The sequence below is a fragment of the Eubalaena glacialis genome, chromosome 15 (genome assembly GCF_028564815.1).
Source record: "Eubalaena glacialis isolate mEubGla1 chromosome 15, mEubGla1.1.hap2.+ XY, whole genome shotgun sequence".
Taxonomy (NCBI): domain Eukaryota; kingdom Metazoa; phylum Chordata; class Mammalia; order Artiodactyla; family Balaenidae; genus Eubalaena; species Eubalaena glacialis.
In genome coordinates this window covers 46,784,554-46,802,642 of record NC_083730.1, presented here as the reverse complement: position 1 = coordinate 46,802,642, position 18,089 = coordinate 46,784,554, and the positions used below count along the sequence as shown (strand labels likewise).

At 37.6% G+C, this 18,089-nt stretch overlaps 1 protein-coding gene across 1 annotated transcript in view; it reads left to right on the top strand.

The window, feature by feature from the left end:
- The window catches only part of DSG1 (desmoglein 1), a 36,767-nt gene extending 29,097 nt beyond the window's left edge, over positions 1-7,670 (top strand). The window contains 6 exon segments of the mRNA XM_061169654.1: positions 714-974; positions 2,193-2,326; positions 2,562-2,634; positions 4,351-4,559; positions 6,637-7,408; positions 7,411-7,670. Coding sequence (XP_061025637.1) covers positions 714-974; positions 2,193-2,326; positions 2,562-2,634; positions 4,351-4,559; positions 6,637-7,408; positions 7,411-7,670 — 1,709 coding nt within the window.
- Positions 7,671-18,089: the final 10,419 nt, after the last annotated feature.

Below are 18,089 nucleotides of genomic sequence, written 5' to 3'. Positions count from 1 at the left end.
ACTTGCTGAAGCCAACAGCAAGTGTGGAACCATTAAGTTGAAACAAATCACAAATGTCTCTCCTCCTGTGTTTAGTCAACAAATACAATAATTTACTGAAACTTTGAAGGATAAGAAAAAAGCAAATTTGGAATATCTGCTTGTGAAACAAAAGTGCTTCATTTTATTGATATGAAGATTCCCCTCCCCCAATAGTGCCAAATTCCCTCTCTTATGAGTTGTTTGAACTGTTGGTTGTGAGTTTGAGGATATGCTACTTTATCAGTAGGAGATTTTTATACAAATGACTGACCAATCTGCCCAAAGTCTGTTGGTTTTGTCAGCCCATAAAAGGAAAAAAGACAAGAACTGAAGATGAAAGACAGTAAAACAGCAAACAAAATCTAGTCTAATACATGGAGAAGTGTGCAACACATGGTCTAGAAATGTCTCCACAGTGGCTTATGACACACTGCTGACCAATACATAATTTGGTGTTTACTGTGTATGTTTCTCAACACATAGGACAGTTTTTCTCAAGCACTAATATTTATTCATAATGGTTTGATTTAAAAACTGAGTCACAGACAAGAGACAATATGCAGAGTTACTGAATTGGTGGGAATAAAGACATTGAAATAAGTACTGATGCAAAGAGAAAATAGTTTTGTATTGTCCAACAACTATTACGCTAAATGTATAAAATATTTCTTTCATTTTAAACCTTGTTACAGATGCTCTTCAAAGAACTTCTACTGGTACAATTATTATTAAACTTGAAGATGATGAACCTTCTAATAACAATACCAGTACTAGCACAAATGGCCTTACTTCCTCAGATGTTACCACTAATACCCACAAAAACGATGTCACGGTTAGCACAAACACTTTTCATGATGGTCACTCCACTGCTTTTAATCTAAAAAACAATGATAATGTACATTTTGGTCCTGCTGGCATTGGACTACTCATCATGGGATTCTTGGTCCTAGGATGTAAGTACTTTAACAGTCCCATTTTTATGTGTCCCCTAAAAAATTGTGGAGAGGAAATAAGTTTTCTGATCATTTGATGAAATATATTTTACAAATTCTTATTTTGTGCAATTATCAAGAAATTTCTATGTTTGGTGTTGGGTTTATGACATGAAAAAAAAAATCAAACAACTTGACCCCTTAGAGTGCAGTGGAGGATAAAAACTTTTCTGCTTTGAATCTCAATGTAATAGGAAAGTACCATAACAGACAGGTTCAAATTGCTATTTGAGTGAAGAAGACAGTCAGAAACAACTGACTGAAACAATCAGAAAAGGCTACATAAAGAAAGTAAACTCTGGGTTGGGTTTTAACAGATGAATAGGAGCTAGCCTAGTGGACAAGAAAAGGGGAACACAATACAAGAAGAAAAAAAAAAATCCATGTGCAAAATCCCAAAAGAATGAGAGTGCAAGTAACTGAAATAAAGGACTCCAGCATAGAAGAAATAAAGGATGTGCTTGATAGCATGGTGAGAGTTGAGACTAGAGAGATAGGCAAGGGCTAGACCCTGAAGGGATTTCATGCTGTGCTAAAGCTGCACAGCCTAAGGAAAGGAGAGCCAAATAGATGAAGAATTAAACTCCAGCTACTAAATTCAATTGTCTGAGTCCTTCAGAGGTTACCCAAGTTACCCAAGCCTTGCTTTCGCCATCCGTGAAATAATAAAACTTACTTCACAACAATACTTAGATAATGAAAAGGAAGTACCACGCATGGAAGCATTTAGAGATAGACCACATTGTATGGTCACTAGAGTGGACCTAGTCAAGGATCTAGACATGAGGGTATAATAGCCAATGGATTCTTCAGGTGGTCTTTAACATTGCCTTGGATGATGATAGAAATTAGAGTGGTGATGAGCCAGATGCTACAGTCTCTGAGGAATATTTTTCCTTTAATATTTTCCTAAGTAATGACAGGAAAAAGACTCATCTGTTTTAATAGTATATGCTCTGTAATTTGAATACTATATAACAAGTAAAAATTGATTGCAGTCTGAGGCTCACATTGATTTTGGTATCTCACTATTATTCAGCTTGTTTTCTGAAACTTTCATAGTAATGTTAAAATCAAATAGAGTTATATTAGGGGTTCAAATTTAATCATAAAAGCAGGTTGTTTTGTTTTAATATGGTCCCACTGCTAATTGCAATATTCCTATCTTTTCACCATCAGTGGTCCCATTTTTGTTGATGTTTTGTGACTGTGGAGGTGTCCCTGGTAGCGGGGCCAGATTTAAGCCTGTTCCTGAATGTTTGGATGGAGCAATTCATTCGTGGGCGGTGGAAGGAGCGCAGCCCAAACTTGTGGTAAGTGCTCGCTAACAGTCTAGGTTGTTCTTTGTTCTGGGATAGCCGATGGGGAAAACGAAGAGAAAGGTACATCAAAATTAGATGACAGTAACCAGGGAAGCCTTTCTAAATGAGGTTCAGATTACTTTTAGTATCCTTTTAGAAAATCTGAGGTAATTTGGGAACAAACCCAGTGTATAATTGTTGAAAGAAAAGAATCATTACAAATAGGAAAATGTTTCCTGTCCTTTAGGATTTGACCAATATCTCTGCACCACAAATACCACCCAATAACGCAGATATTATTGAGTGCCTTGACAACTCAGGTAAGAAAATTTTTTTTTAAGTTTTCATAGTTCAAATGACTAACAAGGAACTCTATTCTCTGTCTTTGCATACCTTACCATTTCTCAATTGTCTTATCTTTACAATTGTTCCCACCATTCTTTTTTAAATGACTAATTTGCAAATTAAATGATAAAGAAAAACCTACAATACTTATTATTCTTTTAGGTTGTATTTTTTTTAATCTTCTTCAATCATCAGAGAGTACACAGGAGATGACCTGATTAGGATTTCTATAAATAGGAGAGAAGTACTGAATTGTAACCGGAAGTCAATTTTGGCTGAGATTTTTTTGTCTAATAAAGCAATTGTTATTTATTAAAAACCACTAATTTGAATTAAAGTACAGCTCTATTAAATAGATGTATGCTCATTTATTGAGACTAGCATCTGCCTCCACAATTCACAAAATCAGTCTAAGAAAGAGAGGAATAAATTTTAAAAACTCATATCTTTGAAAATAATTGTACCGTCTTGCCTTATTTCAAGGTAAATAAATATTATTGATTCTCTTATTTTTCATTCAGTCTTTTTCAAACTTGTGACCATGACTTTTCCACTTTGAACTCTTCAAAATGTAAAAGACATAGGAATGTTTATGACTTATAGAACTGGACCACATTCAGAAGACTGGAGATGCTAGTCTGTAAACTCATTTCTCCTCCTGAGGTGTCCATTTTTGTTAATGACCCCAACACCCTCCACCTTAAAAGCAGAAACTCATTTTTGACTCTCTTATCTCCCTATTCATTGACACTCAGTCAGTTCTCAAGACTTGTCAAATCCTCAGATCCACCAGGATTTATTTATGCATTTATTCTCTCATTAAGTCTACAAACCTTGAACAAAGCACAGTGAGAGGCACCAGAGTAAGAAGTATGAAACACTGTACCTAAACTCAAGATCTTCAAAATATGAAAGCCATAGGACACCTGCCCCATGGTCCACACTTTCTCTGTCCGTGGCGCTTCCATAGTCTGGGCCATCCTCTTATCTCACCTGCCTGGAATTTTGTAACAGACTTCTACTCACCCCTCACAATGAAGTGCAAATCCCAGAGTCTCCATGCAAACCTATCCCATCACCATAGCCATGGCCTCTTCTCTGAATGCCCTGGAGGCCCTGTGCTTCTAATAATACATTGAGTATTCTTACATTGTTTTTTTTTTAAGTTTTAGAATTTGGGTATTTTCCCCCAATTTGAAATCAAACTCTCTAAGGCATAGATAGGGGTTTTTTTTTGTTTTAATTTTTATTTATTTATTTTTATTTTTGGCTGTGTTGGGTCTTCGTTTCTGTGCGCGGGCTTTAGCTGTGGCGAGCAGGGGTTACTCTTTGTTGCGGTGCCTGGGCTTCTCATTTTGGTGGCTTCTCTTGTTGTGGAGCACAGGCTCTAGGCGCGTGGGCTTCAGTAGTTGTGGCATGCGGGCTCAGTAGTTGTGGCGCACCGGCTTAGTTGCTCCTTCCTGGACCAGGGATCGAATCTGTGTCCCCTGCATTGGCAGGCAGATTCCTAACCACTGTGCCACCAGGGAAGTCCCGTATTACCTTCATTTTATTTCTTTGCTCACTCACAACTGCGTACTTAAATGGAGAAACTATACATTACAGTAAGTTACTAATTTTTAGTTTACAATACATTAGAGAAAAAACAGTTTACAGGAGAAAGTAAAATTTAATTTGATCAACACTTTTAGGGGTTTACACAAATGAGTATCGTGGCAGAAAAATGCAAGATCTGGGAGGAGGAGAAAAAACGACAGCATTGGAAGTAGTGGATGGAGTTAAAACATCAGGAGCACCTAAGATATGTCAAGAATATTCTGGAACATTAAGAAGAAGTTCTATGAGGGAATGTAGAGAAGGAGGGCTGAATATGAACTTCATGGAAAATTACTTCTGCCAGGTAAGCTCTCTATCCCCATGCCTTCCTTTCCATCCTGCACCCATATCTCTACCCCAGGGTCCCACTATTTCCCAACAGGGCTTTGGTGGGCATTTCCTAACTAGGTTCCCAGCCTCTGGCCTTTACGCCTGACAATCTATATTCCTGCTGAATAGTATTTCTCAAACTCTGACTTGAGCACTTTACTCCCCCACTTTAAAACAACCAGTGGCTCCCAGCTCTGTTTTGTCTGTGGCGTGAAGTCCAAACTCCTTTACACAGCAATTAACCCATTGACCTCTTCCCTCACACCCTCACACCTCCAATTACTCCTTACCAGCCACCCCACTTGCCAAACCCCTTTGCCGTATTCACACTGGTCTACTGCCCTCCATGTCTTTGCTTATGCTGTGCTCGTCCTGGAATGCTTTTACCTGATCTTCTCTCTCACAAACCCACACTCATCTTTCTATCCAGTTCAAACACCCCTGCCTTTCTGAAGTTTTTACTGTGACTCCTCTCATCCAAAACAGCGTTGATGTTTCTTTATGTGTATCTCTGTAGTACTTTGTTTGTACATTTTATAGAACATACCATTGCTAAAATCTGTTGGTTACATGTCCACCACTGTTTCTAGTGCCTCGTCTGCATGGGCTCTACATTATGTTGCCAGTACCTGGCTCGGTTCCAAGCACAGAGTAAACACGCAATAAGGGTGGGTCCAAGAGCCATAGTACACTTCCAGGACATTCTAAGAACCAGAGAGAATTAATTTTGCCATCTTCAGGTGGAGACAGAATTGCCCATGGTTATACCCCATATGATACTTAAACCTTCAGATATTTCCTACCTCTGATACTGTCTCTGATACATTTATGTCCTTCTACACACTGGCCTAAAATACAGTCACTAACTCTCCTAATCAGAGGGTGGCTGATATTTTGAACTGAAATACTAGTAAAAGCCTTCCAAATAGCAGCAAATAATAAGGGGACTGTTGCTGAAATCCATAGGTATACTTTCTATCCATGTCCCTACAAATGAATATCATTTTCATGAAAAGTTCCATTTCTGCCTCCCAACTTTTGCACTTGTATCTCCTTCTGCCCAGAACACTCTCTCTGCTTTACTGTCCCCATGACTTTAGTCTCTGAACAACCATCACTTTATGAGATGCTGCCCCTGACCACTCTGTCTGAAAGAGCAACCCTATCCCTCTCTATTCCTTTACTCTACACCTCCTAACAAATACGTTTATGTCTTGTCTGGCTCATCCTACTGAAATGTAAGCCCTGTGAGAGAGGGACTTTATCTGGTTTTGTTCATTACTTTATTGCCAACTTCCTAAGAGAGTGTCTGCCAAATAGTAAGGACTCAAAAACTATTTTTGAACTGAAATGGCACAATGAGTTGGTTTGCTAATAAAGGTATTTCTGCTTAGCCTGAAAGTTTGCAATCCAATATTACAAACAAAAGAGATGAAATAAAAGTACACATGTCTGTGAGCTTTCACTTTGAATTGGAGGAGATTCTATTTTTAAGAACTGTCTTTGGTCACCTTCAATTCTGAATCCAGAAGTGGCATAGACCCAGAGTCAAATTTTCCTGTTATTTTGCTTAAAAAGCCACACTGAAATAAATCTTCATGGAACCACCATATTCACTTCATCTGGAGGAAGAAAAGCACAATCCTGAATGAACCCAAATCAACTATGAACTACCTAATTTAAACAAATGCAAAAAAATACACCATTTTGGTATACTTTAAGTTCAGTATTTTTAAGTATACCTCCTTCTAACTTGGTTGCAAAATCATTCATGTGATTCTTTTTGTGCTTTTGTGTCCCAAGTGCACTAAGATGAAGAAGTCCATCTAAATAAATATCAAAATGTATTATCCAAATTACAGGTAAAATAATTCCTAACCAAATTCTTTCAAGTAATTATATAATAACTTCTAAACAGTCTCTAGAAGATGTTAGAATTTTGTTTTATATATTTTTTTTGGTAAAGCTCTGGAAAAAAATAACGATAAAGACCTCTATTACTGTTAAAAATGTATTCATCCTCTCATTTTCTCTTTCTTCTACAAATTCAGAAAGCATATGCTTATGCAGATGAAGACGAAGCACGCCCATCCAATGACTGTTTGCTCATATATGATATTGAAGGTGTAGGTTCCCCTGCGGGCTCTGTGGGTTGTTGTAGCTTCATTGGAGAAGACTTGGATGACAGCTTTTTGGATACACTGGGGCCTAAATTTAAGAAGTTGGCAGATATCAGCCTGGGAAAAGGAGTTGAACCATATCCAGACCCTGATCCCTCTTGGCCACCTGACAGCACTGAACCGACCTGCCCTCTGCAGGGAACAGAGCCCATTGGTGGTGGACACCCACACATCTCCCCACATTTCGGCACCACCACCATCATTTCTGAGAGTACCTACTCTTCGGGACGTGGGGTACAGCACCCTATTCCTGATCCTCTGGGCTATGGTAATGTCACTTTAACTGAGTCTTACACCACCTTGGGCACTCTGAAGCCCTCTGTCCACGTTTACGATAACCAACATGCATCAAACGTGGTGGTGACAGAGAGGGTGGTCGGCCCAATCTCTGGTGTCAATCTGCATGGGATGTTAGAGATGCCTGACTTGAGAGATGGGTCAAATGTTATAGTGACAGAAAGGGTAATAACACCCGGTTCAAGCCTGCCCTCCACTTTGACCCTCCCTGATCCTAGAGAGTCTTCAAATGTAGTAGTGACAGAAAGAGTAATCCGGCCAAATTCCGGCCTAGTGGGCAATCTGAGTGTGCACTCCGATTTATCAAACACCCGCAATGTGATTGTGACAGAGAAGGTAGTTTCAGGCTAACCGGCATTAGTGGCCCAGCTGGGCTAGGTGGAGGCAGTGGCCTAGGCAACAGTGGCCTGGTGGGCAATGGTGGTGGCATTGGGCTGAGCAGCCTGGGAGGGGGCGGGGGCCTGAGTAGCAGCATCGGGGGCACATCCACCATTGGCCACTTGAGGGGCTCCTCTGAGCATCACTTTAGCAATACCCTAGGATCTGCCTCCCCTATCACGGCCCAAAGTCGAATCACAAAGTACGGTACAGGACAATATACCAAGTAGCCAGGACCCCAGCACGCTTTTTCTCAGTAATTGTGATTTAGGTTTAATTCCCACCACCCAAAAACTAACAATGTGATTTATGACGTACAACCAGGTGCTAAGAAAATTGTGGAACAAGGTGAGACACCTCAGTGAGAAAAATAGATGGAAATAGTGCTGTTGGGCAAGAGCTCTCCTGAGCATTTGTAAACTTTTTTCTTCTAGTCATACTAACAGAATCATGACCGTGAACTGAAACTTGAGACAGGGTCTTCTTTGTGCCTGGATGGCCTGTAGTGTCTTCTCGGCTTTTGTGTGGCCTGTAGTGTATCTCCAGCACATGGAATAAATAAAACCTGGTCATATAAAAGCACTGGCCTTAAGATGGCAATTGGCATCATTCTCCTTGCTCTGTTTTGAATTGCCATGTGGCTCAGGCAATATTTAAATAAAACTAAACGTGCAATATGCGCTCAAGTATGTGGGAAGAATTTGAAATATGCCCCAAATGCCTTGTTAATTTCACAGATAATATAAATAAAAATCCAATCACATATTTAGACCAGGGTTAACCATTAAAGAAAAAAAAATGGCTACTCAGCCAAGTCCACAAGCCACCAGGCACTCCCACCTTAATAACTGCACTAGATGAAACAAACTTCAAATTAGGAAATGTTTCCTGGGAGGGAAATTCCATAAGAGGGTGAACATAGTGAGATTGACTGGGAGTGAACTGGCATCGTCTGAGTCTAGATCTTGAGATGGGGCGTCAGCTATAATTCCTGTGGAGTCAAGGACTTCTCTGATTCTAGTTTGAGTTTAGTGGTAGATGCAATATTGACGTATATTGCATACTGGTAAAGTTGCAGGATATCACACGCATTTTTCCCTTTACCAGTGTGACTCTGACTTAATGAAGGAGAACCTGCCAAATATACTTCTCAGGCTGAAGCAAGTAACACCTGACATGGTAAATTACCTTCCAAAGAAGTAGATGGGAATCGCATTGTATTTTCAGATTGTGTTTTTAGTAAGTGTTACTCATTTATATCCAGCTCTTTATTACACATCTCCTAAGATAAAATAATTGACTTAGACTGAGCTGTGAAAAAAAGCCTGCAGTATAGTTACGCTTTGGGGAAATATTTTAAGGGGATATAAAAAAAAGTTTTTAGCACATGTAAAATATTTAATAGGGGAAGTTAGAATTGTTCAGTAAATAATACCGTACTATTAGTTTTAATTGAGTTTAGTACTTTTTTAAATAACCCTCTGCTGCTATTTTGAAGAGATCAACTAGGAACTTTTAACAGAGTTTATGACATTGTGTTAATGGGAATGAAATTGTACTAGACAATCCAATTTCCTTACTCTATCCCACCTCCTAACTGAATTTTCTCACTAGCCTAAATTTTACATTCCTGATTTGATTTGTCAATAAGCTCTTGGATTATATATGCTCCAATTTACAGATAGTTTCTAAATTATATAGTATACTTTTCTAACTTCAAAATTTAATAATGTCCTATTTATGATGTCATTTCTGTGAATTTGCTACATACTGTTACCTGGTTAAAATCTCTAAATAGAATCAAAGCGTTCTTAGAGGTAAATTTACTATTGTATGGTAGAGGAATTTTTTTTCTCTTTTCTAAATTCAATGTTAATATTTGCTTACTAATGTGAAACTGGATATGGCAAAAATATCTTAAGGATTAGTCCCCCCAGTTACTCAAATTTCCCAGAGTGTTACAAGATCAAAGAATAGTTATTGGACTTCCAACACTTGTCAAAGGGGGATGGCGAGTGAATTATTTTACCCAGAGCTATTTCACTCTATGTTATAGCAGATGATGTCAATATTCTCAAAGCCACAATACACATCTTATTTTAACTCTGTAGACTATGTAAAATTTTGATAGTCTGTAGCATGCCAAAATGCAGAGGTGTAAATAGAATCATTCACAAGGAGTCTTTCTTTTATTTCTTTCTCCCATTTGGAGGTTCCATTAATAATGGGTAATCTTTCCAGAAATAAAGTCAAAAGCCACTTATTGAAATATACTTGAGTATGCCTGGGTCCAGGAGTTTGAAGAAATAAAACTAATTATTAATTAATTTGTTAGTATTTGTCACTTTGATATGACATATCATCAGAAGTGTTTTCTTAAGACTCCTGATATCTTCCAGAAATGGTTTTTAGATTGTCTGACAAATGCCAGAGCAACCATCCTTAATAACTATTGTTATTAAGATCCATTAGTTACATAAAACCATGGGAGATACAAGAAAAAAAAATGGTAGTATTAGTCATCAATCTTTCTAGGAAGATACTTTCAAATCAGACTTCTTTTTTCATGTTTACACATTGATGTTCTAACTCTTTATCCCTAAATTTTAAAATTACCTTTTTAAGACAGCAACCATTCTAACAGTCATTTAAAGGCATGTAATTTTTTTTAATGAACAGCCTTTAGGAAGAATTTAATCCTTCTCTTTAGATGCTTTACTCTAACTCACATACTTTATGTCATTCCATAGATGTAAAGATATGAAAATTATTTTATAAGTGAATAGTTATAATTCAAACCCAGAATGCAAGCTGAGTCTCAGATCAACTTGATCCTAACAAAAGAGAAGGGAAAAAGAGTGATTTAATTGTTATGTGTATATAGTTTGAAAACAAAGCGTTTAATATTTGTAAAACATCTCACTTTCCAAAGAGGTAGTCCTTAGAGGCAAAAATTAGTGTATTATAAATACTTTATTGTTTAATATCAACCAAAATACCATCTTGAGCTAATTTTGACATTGAATTCCAAATACATCTGCTACATATTATTAGCCTCTCTGTATGTTGCCTGATGTAAATGTATTTGCTCTGAAAAATTTACGGAAAAAGTATCTATTTCAGGTTATTTCTAGGGCTTCATCTGGACATCTGTTCTACATTTGTATATAAAGTTTTTAGCCTTATAATGTTCATTCAATGTATAATGTTCTGACAGAATTTTAATTATATAGCTTCAAAAATTACATATTCACTCTGACTGGATGTTTCTAGTTATAGACACAATTCATTTCTGAATTTATACCAACATTTGAATGTCAGCCAGTGTATAACACATATGACAGTCTTTGACTTTAGCAGGAGTTTAAAGGTGTTATAATCTTGGCTAAAATGGCCCTGGCTTTTTCAGAAAGACATTTGAAGCCCAAAACAAACTTGTGAAAGTATTGCCACATTTCCCCATGCCTATTTAATCAATTCCAACCTTTGAGGGGACTTCTGGTGTTTGTAAGACCTATTTTACATTGCACTAGAATACACCGGTCCATATAGATTATTAGTATCCATGAAACAGAATCTGTCTTCCAGTTCCAGATTATTCAATTCATGTTAGGACAAAAGCATAAATGGATCAACCTGTTCTCCATCAAATAATTTTAAAACAATGAATAATCTATTGTTTAGGTGTCTATATTCCTCCATTTAGTTATATTTGAATTACTAAACACTGTCAACAAGCTGTACTTAGTCTAACCTATTTTTCTTTCGCTATTTTTAGACTTTAATATTCATCGTGGGTGATGTTTACGACAAGGTGCTTTCCTTCAAGTTTCACTATACAAACTCTTGGATTATTTGGGTGCTAGCTCCTTGCTTGGTCATCTGTTGGCTATTTTAAGTTGGTCTGTAATTTCTAAAGAGTTATGTTTACAGCAATAAAATGCTTAATATGCCTTCATTATCTTCTCTGAATTGCAAGGTGGGGATGGGTCTTAGAATATAAGGAATAATTAGAGATTATCAAATCTAGTTATTATTTTCAGACCATAGAAATCGCTATTTTATTTTCACACTGTTAAGATTTTTCATTTTCTGTTTCCTAAATTGTTTTTTCTCATGTTTACCGGGGAAGCTGCTCTCCAGAGTGCTGCTTGGTAATGTCAGAATACAGCCTTAAGCAGCCTCATGCAAATAAGTAAATGATCAATAACGTGCATTTTAAGCTTTTATTTGATACTTTTAGCATCTTTATGCTTTCACATTTTTCTCTTTCATTTCTAATTTTTTTGTTTACACCAGCATTTTATTTCTTTTAAATGGCTTTTCTTCTTATTTGCTTTTAGAATCAAACACTTTCCTCTTTATTGGGGTGCATCTCCTGTTTGCTCTCCAATGTCACCTTCAGAACATTATCATCTTCGTCGTGCACAAAACCTTCCCCTTTTCAGACACATGCGATCTGCTTATATCCCCCTCCCACTCTTCTCCTTGTGCCATTTCCTGACCTCTTAATAATGTCCCCACTTTTACTAAAGACTCTTGTATTCTGGCTCACAGTCTTCTGTGGCTTCTCCAACTCCGTGGACGAGGCACTCAGCATCCCATATTCTCAGCTCTTGCGCCTCCATTCCCCCAGCCACCGCAGTCACTTGCTTCTTCTTCATAACCCAGCATGGCAGGACCTTGGATGCCTCCGTTTCACTTCCTCCTATCCTTCCAGCTCACTTGCTTATGAATGCCGATTGTTGCAATTCCTCCACTTCATCAAAGCTTCCATTCTTTGGACTCCCACCGCTTTCTCAGTATCTGTCAGCTTCACTTCCCTCCTTGTCTAATCAAACTTCATGAGTCCAACTACTGTCACCTCTTGGAGCATACCTTCTACCTCCTTGCCCTGAGCCCCCTTTCATATCCCAAATCTTTTACCCCCGCATTTGTGTCTGCACACCAACAGCTAAACAAATGATTCAAGTGAGTTGACTTTTTTCATTTTAAATAATCGATTTCAGATCTCAGGTTAACATCAAATGCTTCCCTAATCCTAGCTGATTCTGTGAGAGGTTTCTCATCTCATTACACTAGATTACTATTCCATACTGTCTCTGTCCTCAACCCTCCCACACCTCCTCTTCCCTCCTTATTCTCAGTTGATGACCTAACCCTATTGTTCACTGAGAAAATAAAAGTCATCAATCTCGAATCCACTCATCTTCTTCTGCCAAACCTGCACAGCCACCCTTGACACCCATATTATCCCCCCACCGAATTGCAATGGAGTTAGTGTCCTACTCATATAAAAAGACAATTCCCCATTTAAGCTCAAGGACTTCGCTCCTTCCTTAACACTCTCTTTCCTATTCTCTCTCTCTCTCTCTCTCTCCCTCTCCCTCTGCCTATCTCTCTGTATCTCCCTCTCTTGCTCTCTCCCCCACCCCAGAACACTTCCATCAGCACCCTTCCCTGTGGCTACTGTCTCATTTTTTCTTTGTTTATTTCACCAAATTTCTTAAGACTCATGTACACGTGCTTTCCTTTCTTTACCATGTCCCATGAGACTACAACATTCACCCATCAGCCCATTAGAATGGCCCTTGTCAAATTTGTCTAAGACCTATACAACGCCAAATACAAGGCCTACTTTTCTGTTCTGGCCTTTCTTATTTGTTGTAAAGAATCTGAAAACAGTAACTGTTCTCTCTTCCTTGAAACATTCTTCTTTCGTGGCTTTTATAACACCATCCTCTAGGGATATTGATTATATTTCATTGGCCACTCTCTCTCATTATTTTTTGTTTATTCCCCAACTACCCAATCTTTAAATGGTAATATTCCCCTAAAGTTTGTCCCAAGACCTCTCCTGTTAACACTCTACATTATCTCTATGATAACTCATCCAAACCCCTTTTCAACTGTTCGGGATTAAAGCTTATAATTTATCCTCTAATATCCTTCATCCCAGTAAATATGACTACATTGACCCAGTGCTCAACACAGAATCTAAGTAGTCCTTTGATTTTTATCCTTTCCCTCACCCCTCACATTTAATCCATTAGTAAGCCCTGTTGATTTTATAACCAGAATATATCTCAAGCTATCAAATAGTTTCCAACCCCATCTGCCACCCTACCAGAACTACCTCTTAAGTAGTCGCTCTACTTCCATACTGGACTCATTTAAACAATTTTCTACAGATGAGCCTATGTGGCCTTCTAAAATATAAGTTAGATTAAATCAATCCCCTATTTTAAGAATTTCAATGGATTTTCATTGCATGTCTTAGAACAGCCTACAGGGACCTGCCTGATCTGGCATAAAGGATGGTGGTGGGAAGACGATGGTGGCTTGGACTATAATAGTTATAATAGAGAACATGAGAGGAAATGGATTGAGGAACTACTTTGGCCTTTGCAACTGGTATTCACTCTGCATGGAACATTTCCCTCCTCATTTTCATATGGTTGCATCCTTTCATCATTTAGGTAGCAATTTAAGTATCATTTCCTCATAAATTCTTTCCTTGTCCAAATTGTTCATTCATTGATTCATTCATTGATTCATTCCACAGATGGTTATTAAATGCCTAATAGTTTTGTCAAGCAGTGATGATATGGTAGTGAACAAAGCTCCTCATGGAGTTTATGTTCAAGATGGGACGGGCGTTCTGACAATGAACAAGTAAGTGTATAGTATGTTAGATGGCAATAAATGGTCAAGAGAAAAAGCAGGGCAACTTAGGCTAGGGAGTGCAGGATGGGAGGGATACTCTTTTATATAAGGTAATTGAGGCAGAGTTAGTTATAAGGCAATATTTGAGCAGACACCTGAAGAACATTCAGGAACAAGCCATGTGGCTATCTGGGTACAGGGCACTTCAGGCAGAGGGGACTACAAAACTGCAAAAATTCTGAGGTAGGCATGTGCTTGGGGTATTCAAGGAAGAAGAAGGAGACCTACATGTGGCAGTGAAAGAAGGAAAGCAATAAGAAATGAAGTCCGAGAAGTAACAAGGGATGAGATGGAGTTCGACCTTGCAAGTCACTGTAAGAATTCTGACATTCTCAGTGAAATGGAGAGCCACTGGAAAGCTTGGGCAGAGGAGTGCTCTGCTCAGAATTGTATTTTTAAAAGATCACCGGTTGCTAGCTCTCTTATGAGAGAGACCTATTACCTGGTTTGACCATACAATTTGGTAGCAAAACAAGTAACAAAAATAAACCAAAAGCCCTAGATAGTTTAATAGCAACATGCAAAAAGAAATTGGAAAAAGGGCACTGAGCAATAGATTAAATTAAAATCTTACTATAGGGACTTCCCTGGCGGTCCAGTGGTTAAGACTTCGCCTTCCAATGCAGGGGTCGTGGGTTCGATCCCTGGTCGGGGGAACTAAGATCCCACATGCCACATGCTGTGGCCAAAAAATAAAACATAAAAGATCTCATTCTTTTTATAATATATAAAAATCTCACTTGAAAGAACTCAAGCATAATAAATACAAATGGAGAATATTAAATTGACGTTAAAAAGTTTGAAACAGATGCCAGTTTCTCGGCATGTACTTGGTGATTGTGTTCAAATAAGACAAACTCCAGCTGACTCTGGGAGACCTACTTTTCCTAATTTTACAAACAAAGCTTAATTATGCCAAACTTGGGATATCCCGGTCTGCTCTGTGCCTGTGTGGTCCCAGCCATCCTCCTTATATAAAACCTAGGGAGGAAAGCCCCTGCCTCAAGAACTTCTCCGCAATTGCTCAAAATATCAGGCTCCAATTCTTATCAAAGTTCATATCTGGTTGGACCCAGAATGTAACTGGTCACATTTTTCAAAGGAAAATACTTTGCTGCATTCAAATTAATAGATATCTCTTTCAAAATGTATGCTAGTTTCTGCTTGATAAATTACTGACCCAGGCTTTTCAGTTGGTTTTGATCGCATGTTCAGTTGGATTCACCCAGAAATAGACCCTGAGACAGGATGTGAGCACAATCTGGGGGGAAGGGATGGAGGTGAAGAAACCACTGGTAGTAAATGGGGAGATGAAAAAGGGAAGGGGAAGCAGCCATTAAAAGCCAGTGACCACCATGGACAACTGAAGCTCAGCGCTCCTGGGAAGGGAAAACCCTTCCTAGCAGCTGGTATGGTACTTGCACCATAGAGCTAAATCGTCCCAGAAATGAAGGTGATTCTGTATTCAGACAACGGCTACCATCAGTTGGTAATTAAGAACCGCCTCTGGGCACAGAATTCCCTGTGCTTGCTGCACAAGTGGGTAAAGTGACTATGGCGCCAACGAAATGAAGAAACACAGGAGCTGGCAGTTAGAAATCGGGCACGTGGACACTGAAGTGATAAGGGCAAAATATGGAGATGGTACCGAAAGGATTTGCTACAACCACTGGTATGCTCTACAGAGCATTCTCTGATGAAATATGTGACATAGAACCTCAGAATTTTCTGATTTGACAGGCCTTTCTTGAACATTCCACTGTAAATAAGAATGGATCGATAGATTGGATAACGAAACCCAATGGTATAAAATAAGAACGTCTTCGGGTTCCCCTTGTCATTAATTTGTACCTTTATGATATTATATCATTTATGTTAATTAGATGCTTCTCCCTGTAAAGTGTTCAGACATATAATCATTCTCCTATAACACATGACTTAGCTTTACTGTTACACATTTAGGAGTGACCTTGATAGATAATTGGGTTTGATGTCTATTTACTGCCAAAAAACAAGGGCTATGAGTCAAAGTCATTATTTTTTGTATACATAGCCCAAACACTTTAATAGCTTATTTCTAACAACAACAATACAGTTCACTCTGTTTCTAAGACATATTATTGCAAAAATTGAAAAACGTACCTCAAAAATTCTATTGTCATTATTTGAATATGGAAGCAATTAAATAAAAAATTTTGAATTAGTGTATGATGCAGAGAGGTCAACATAGTGACAAGCAGAAACTGAAAACTTATTTGCTGGATACATGAATAAATGCAATCCATTCATGCCTCAGTTCTTCTAAAATCCATTCTTGCCTTGGCGTTCTATGTGAGAACTGAGCCCCTAGATTACATCATAGTGCTTCTCAAATTCCCGCCGTTCCGAATAGAACTTCTCTTTCGAAGTTATTCTTTGGCATAATGATGCCTCTTTAAAATGAGGAACAATATAATTTAATTTTCTTAGATTGTAAAATGTATCTTTACCAAATGTCTTATAAAAGACTAGATATATAAAAATTTAGACCTTACTAGTATGTAGTTAGAATTAAACGGTTACCTAAAGAAAAATAGTTTACTTCCAAATATAACTAAATATTTTTCAAATATTTGAAAAATGAGTCCAAAAATATTGGAATGAGAATGTAGCTTTCTTCAAATGACAACGATCATGGTAGCAATAGAAAAGTGCTTCCAGGACCCTATGAGATTAACAAATCATATCAACTATCACCTGATAGATGAAATCAAATATATGTAAGTTCAGACCTTTTCACATGCTGTTCTCTGGGAGAGTAAATAAAGATATTCCTTCTCACAGGGGAAGAATATTTTACTAGACACCCCTGCAGGTTAGATGAAGGGCATGTCAAAATATCTATCCATCTTTGCTCTCTATTCATGATCAATAAACAATTTGGGGGTTGTACCTTGTGGCTAGGGCAAGTAGAGGGCATCTGGAGAGAAAATATTAACTTTACAGTTATCCCACCATGGAAAAATCCCCCCCACTGCAAACTCATAAATTAATATTCTACTTTATAAGTCATCTATAACATGATTATTGAGCATCAGTCACCAGGAAAACTGATCTGTTTTCAATATAAAGACAAAAATAAATGTGAGCCTAGAAAACTCAGATGTAAACCATGCAATGGGGAACTCAGGCCAAGTTAAGTAATTAATAGGTCCCATTTGGGTGACTAACTGGCTGGACTTCTCTTTGCAACACTCATCACTAACAACCCAAAAGCTTTCCTTCTAAAACATTCTTATTTGCAAAGTAAGGATAATAAGCCATATTTTTTAAGATATATAATGTATTTTAAAAATTATTAAAACCAAAATGAGGATTAAAAATCAATTAAATAGAATAAAATTTTAAACACAGATACAAAATTGTCAGAAATTCATGTGTTATAAACTAGAGTAGCAAACAATAAGAAAATCATATTTAATGACTAACAGTAAAAACTGAATACTAGTATATAGAAAAAATAACTTATATCTACACCTAATGCCAGAGGTTTTAATAAATGGCAAGTCTGTTAAAAATATATACATTCTATAAATTATGAAAGAAAGAATACTACTCAAAGAGAATGCACTGTGTGCTAGTTTTTTCTATTAAAATGCATCTAATTTAATGTCCCAAAATCTTCCAGGGAAGAAAATAGATAAGGAATTTGCTATTTACAGAGATAAATTAACTCACTCATGGAAACAAACCCAGTTAGTGAAATTCCTGGAATTTGAGCCATATCTAAATCTTTATCCATTTCAATATGCCACACTGGCATAGCACATTGATCTTAACTGTAAATAGATAATTCTACATGCTTGACAAGCAAGATGCTCTAATTAGAGATAAGACACCTTAAATAAATAAAATAAAAATATATTTTAACTTCTATACAATAA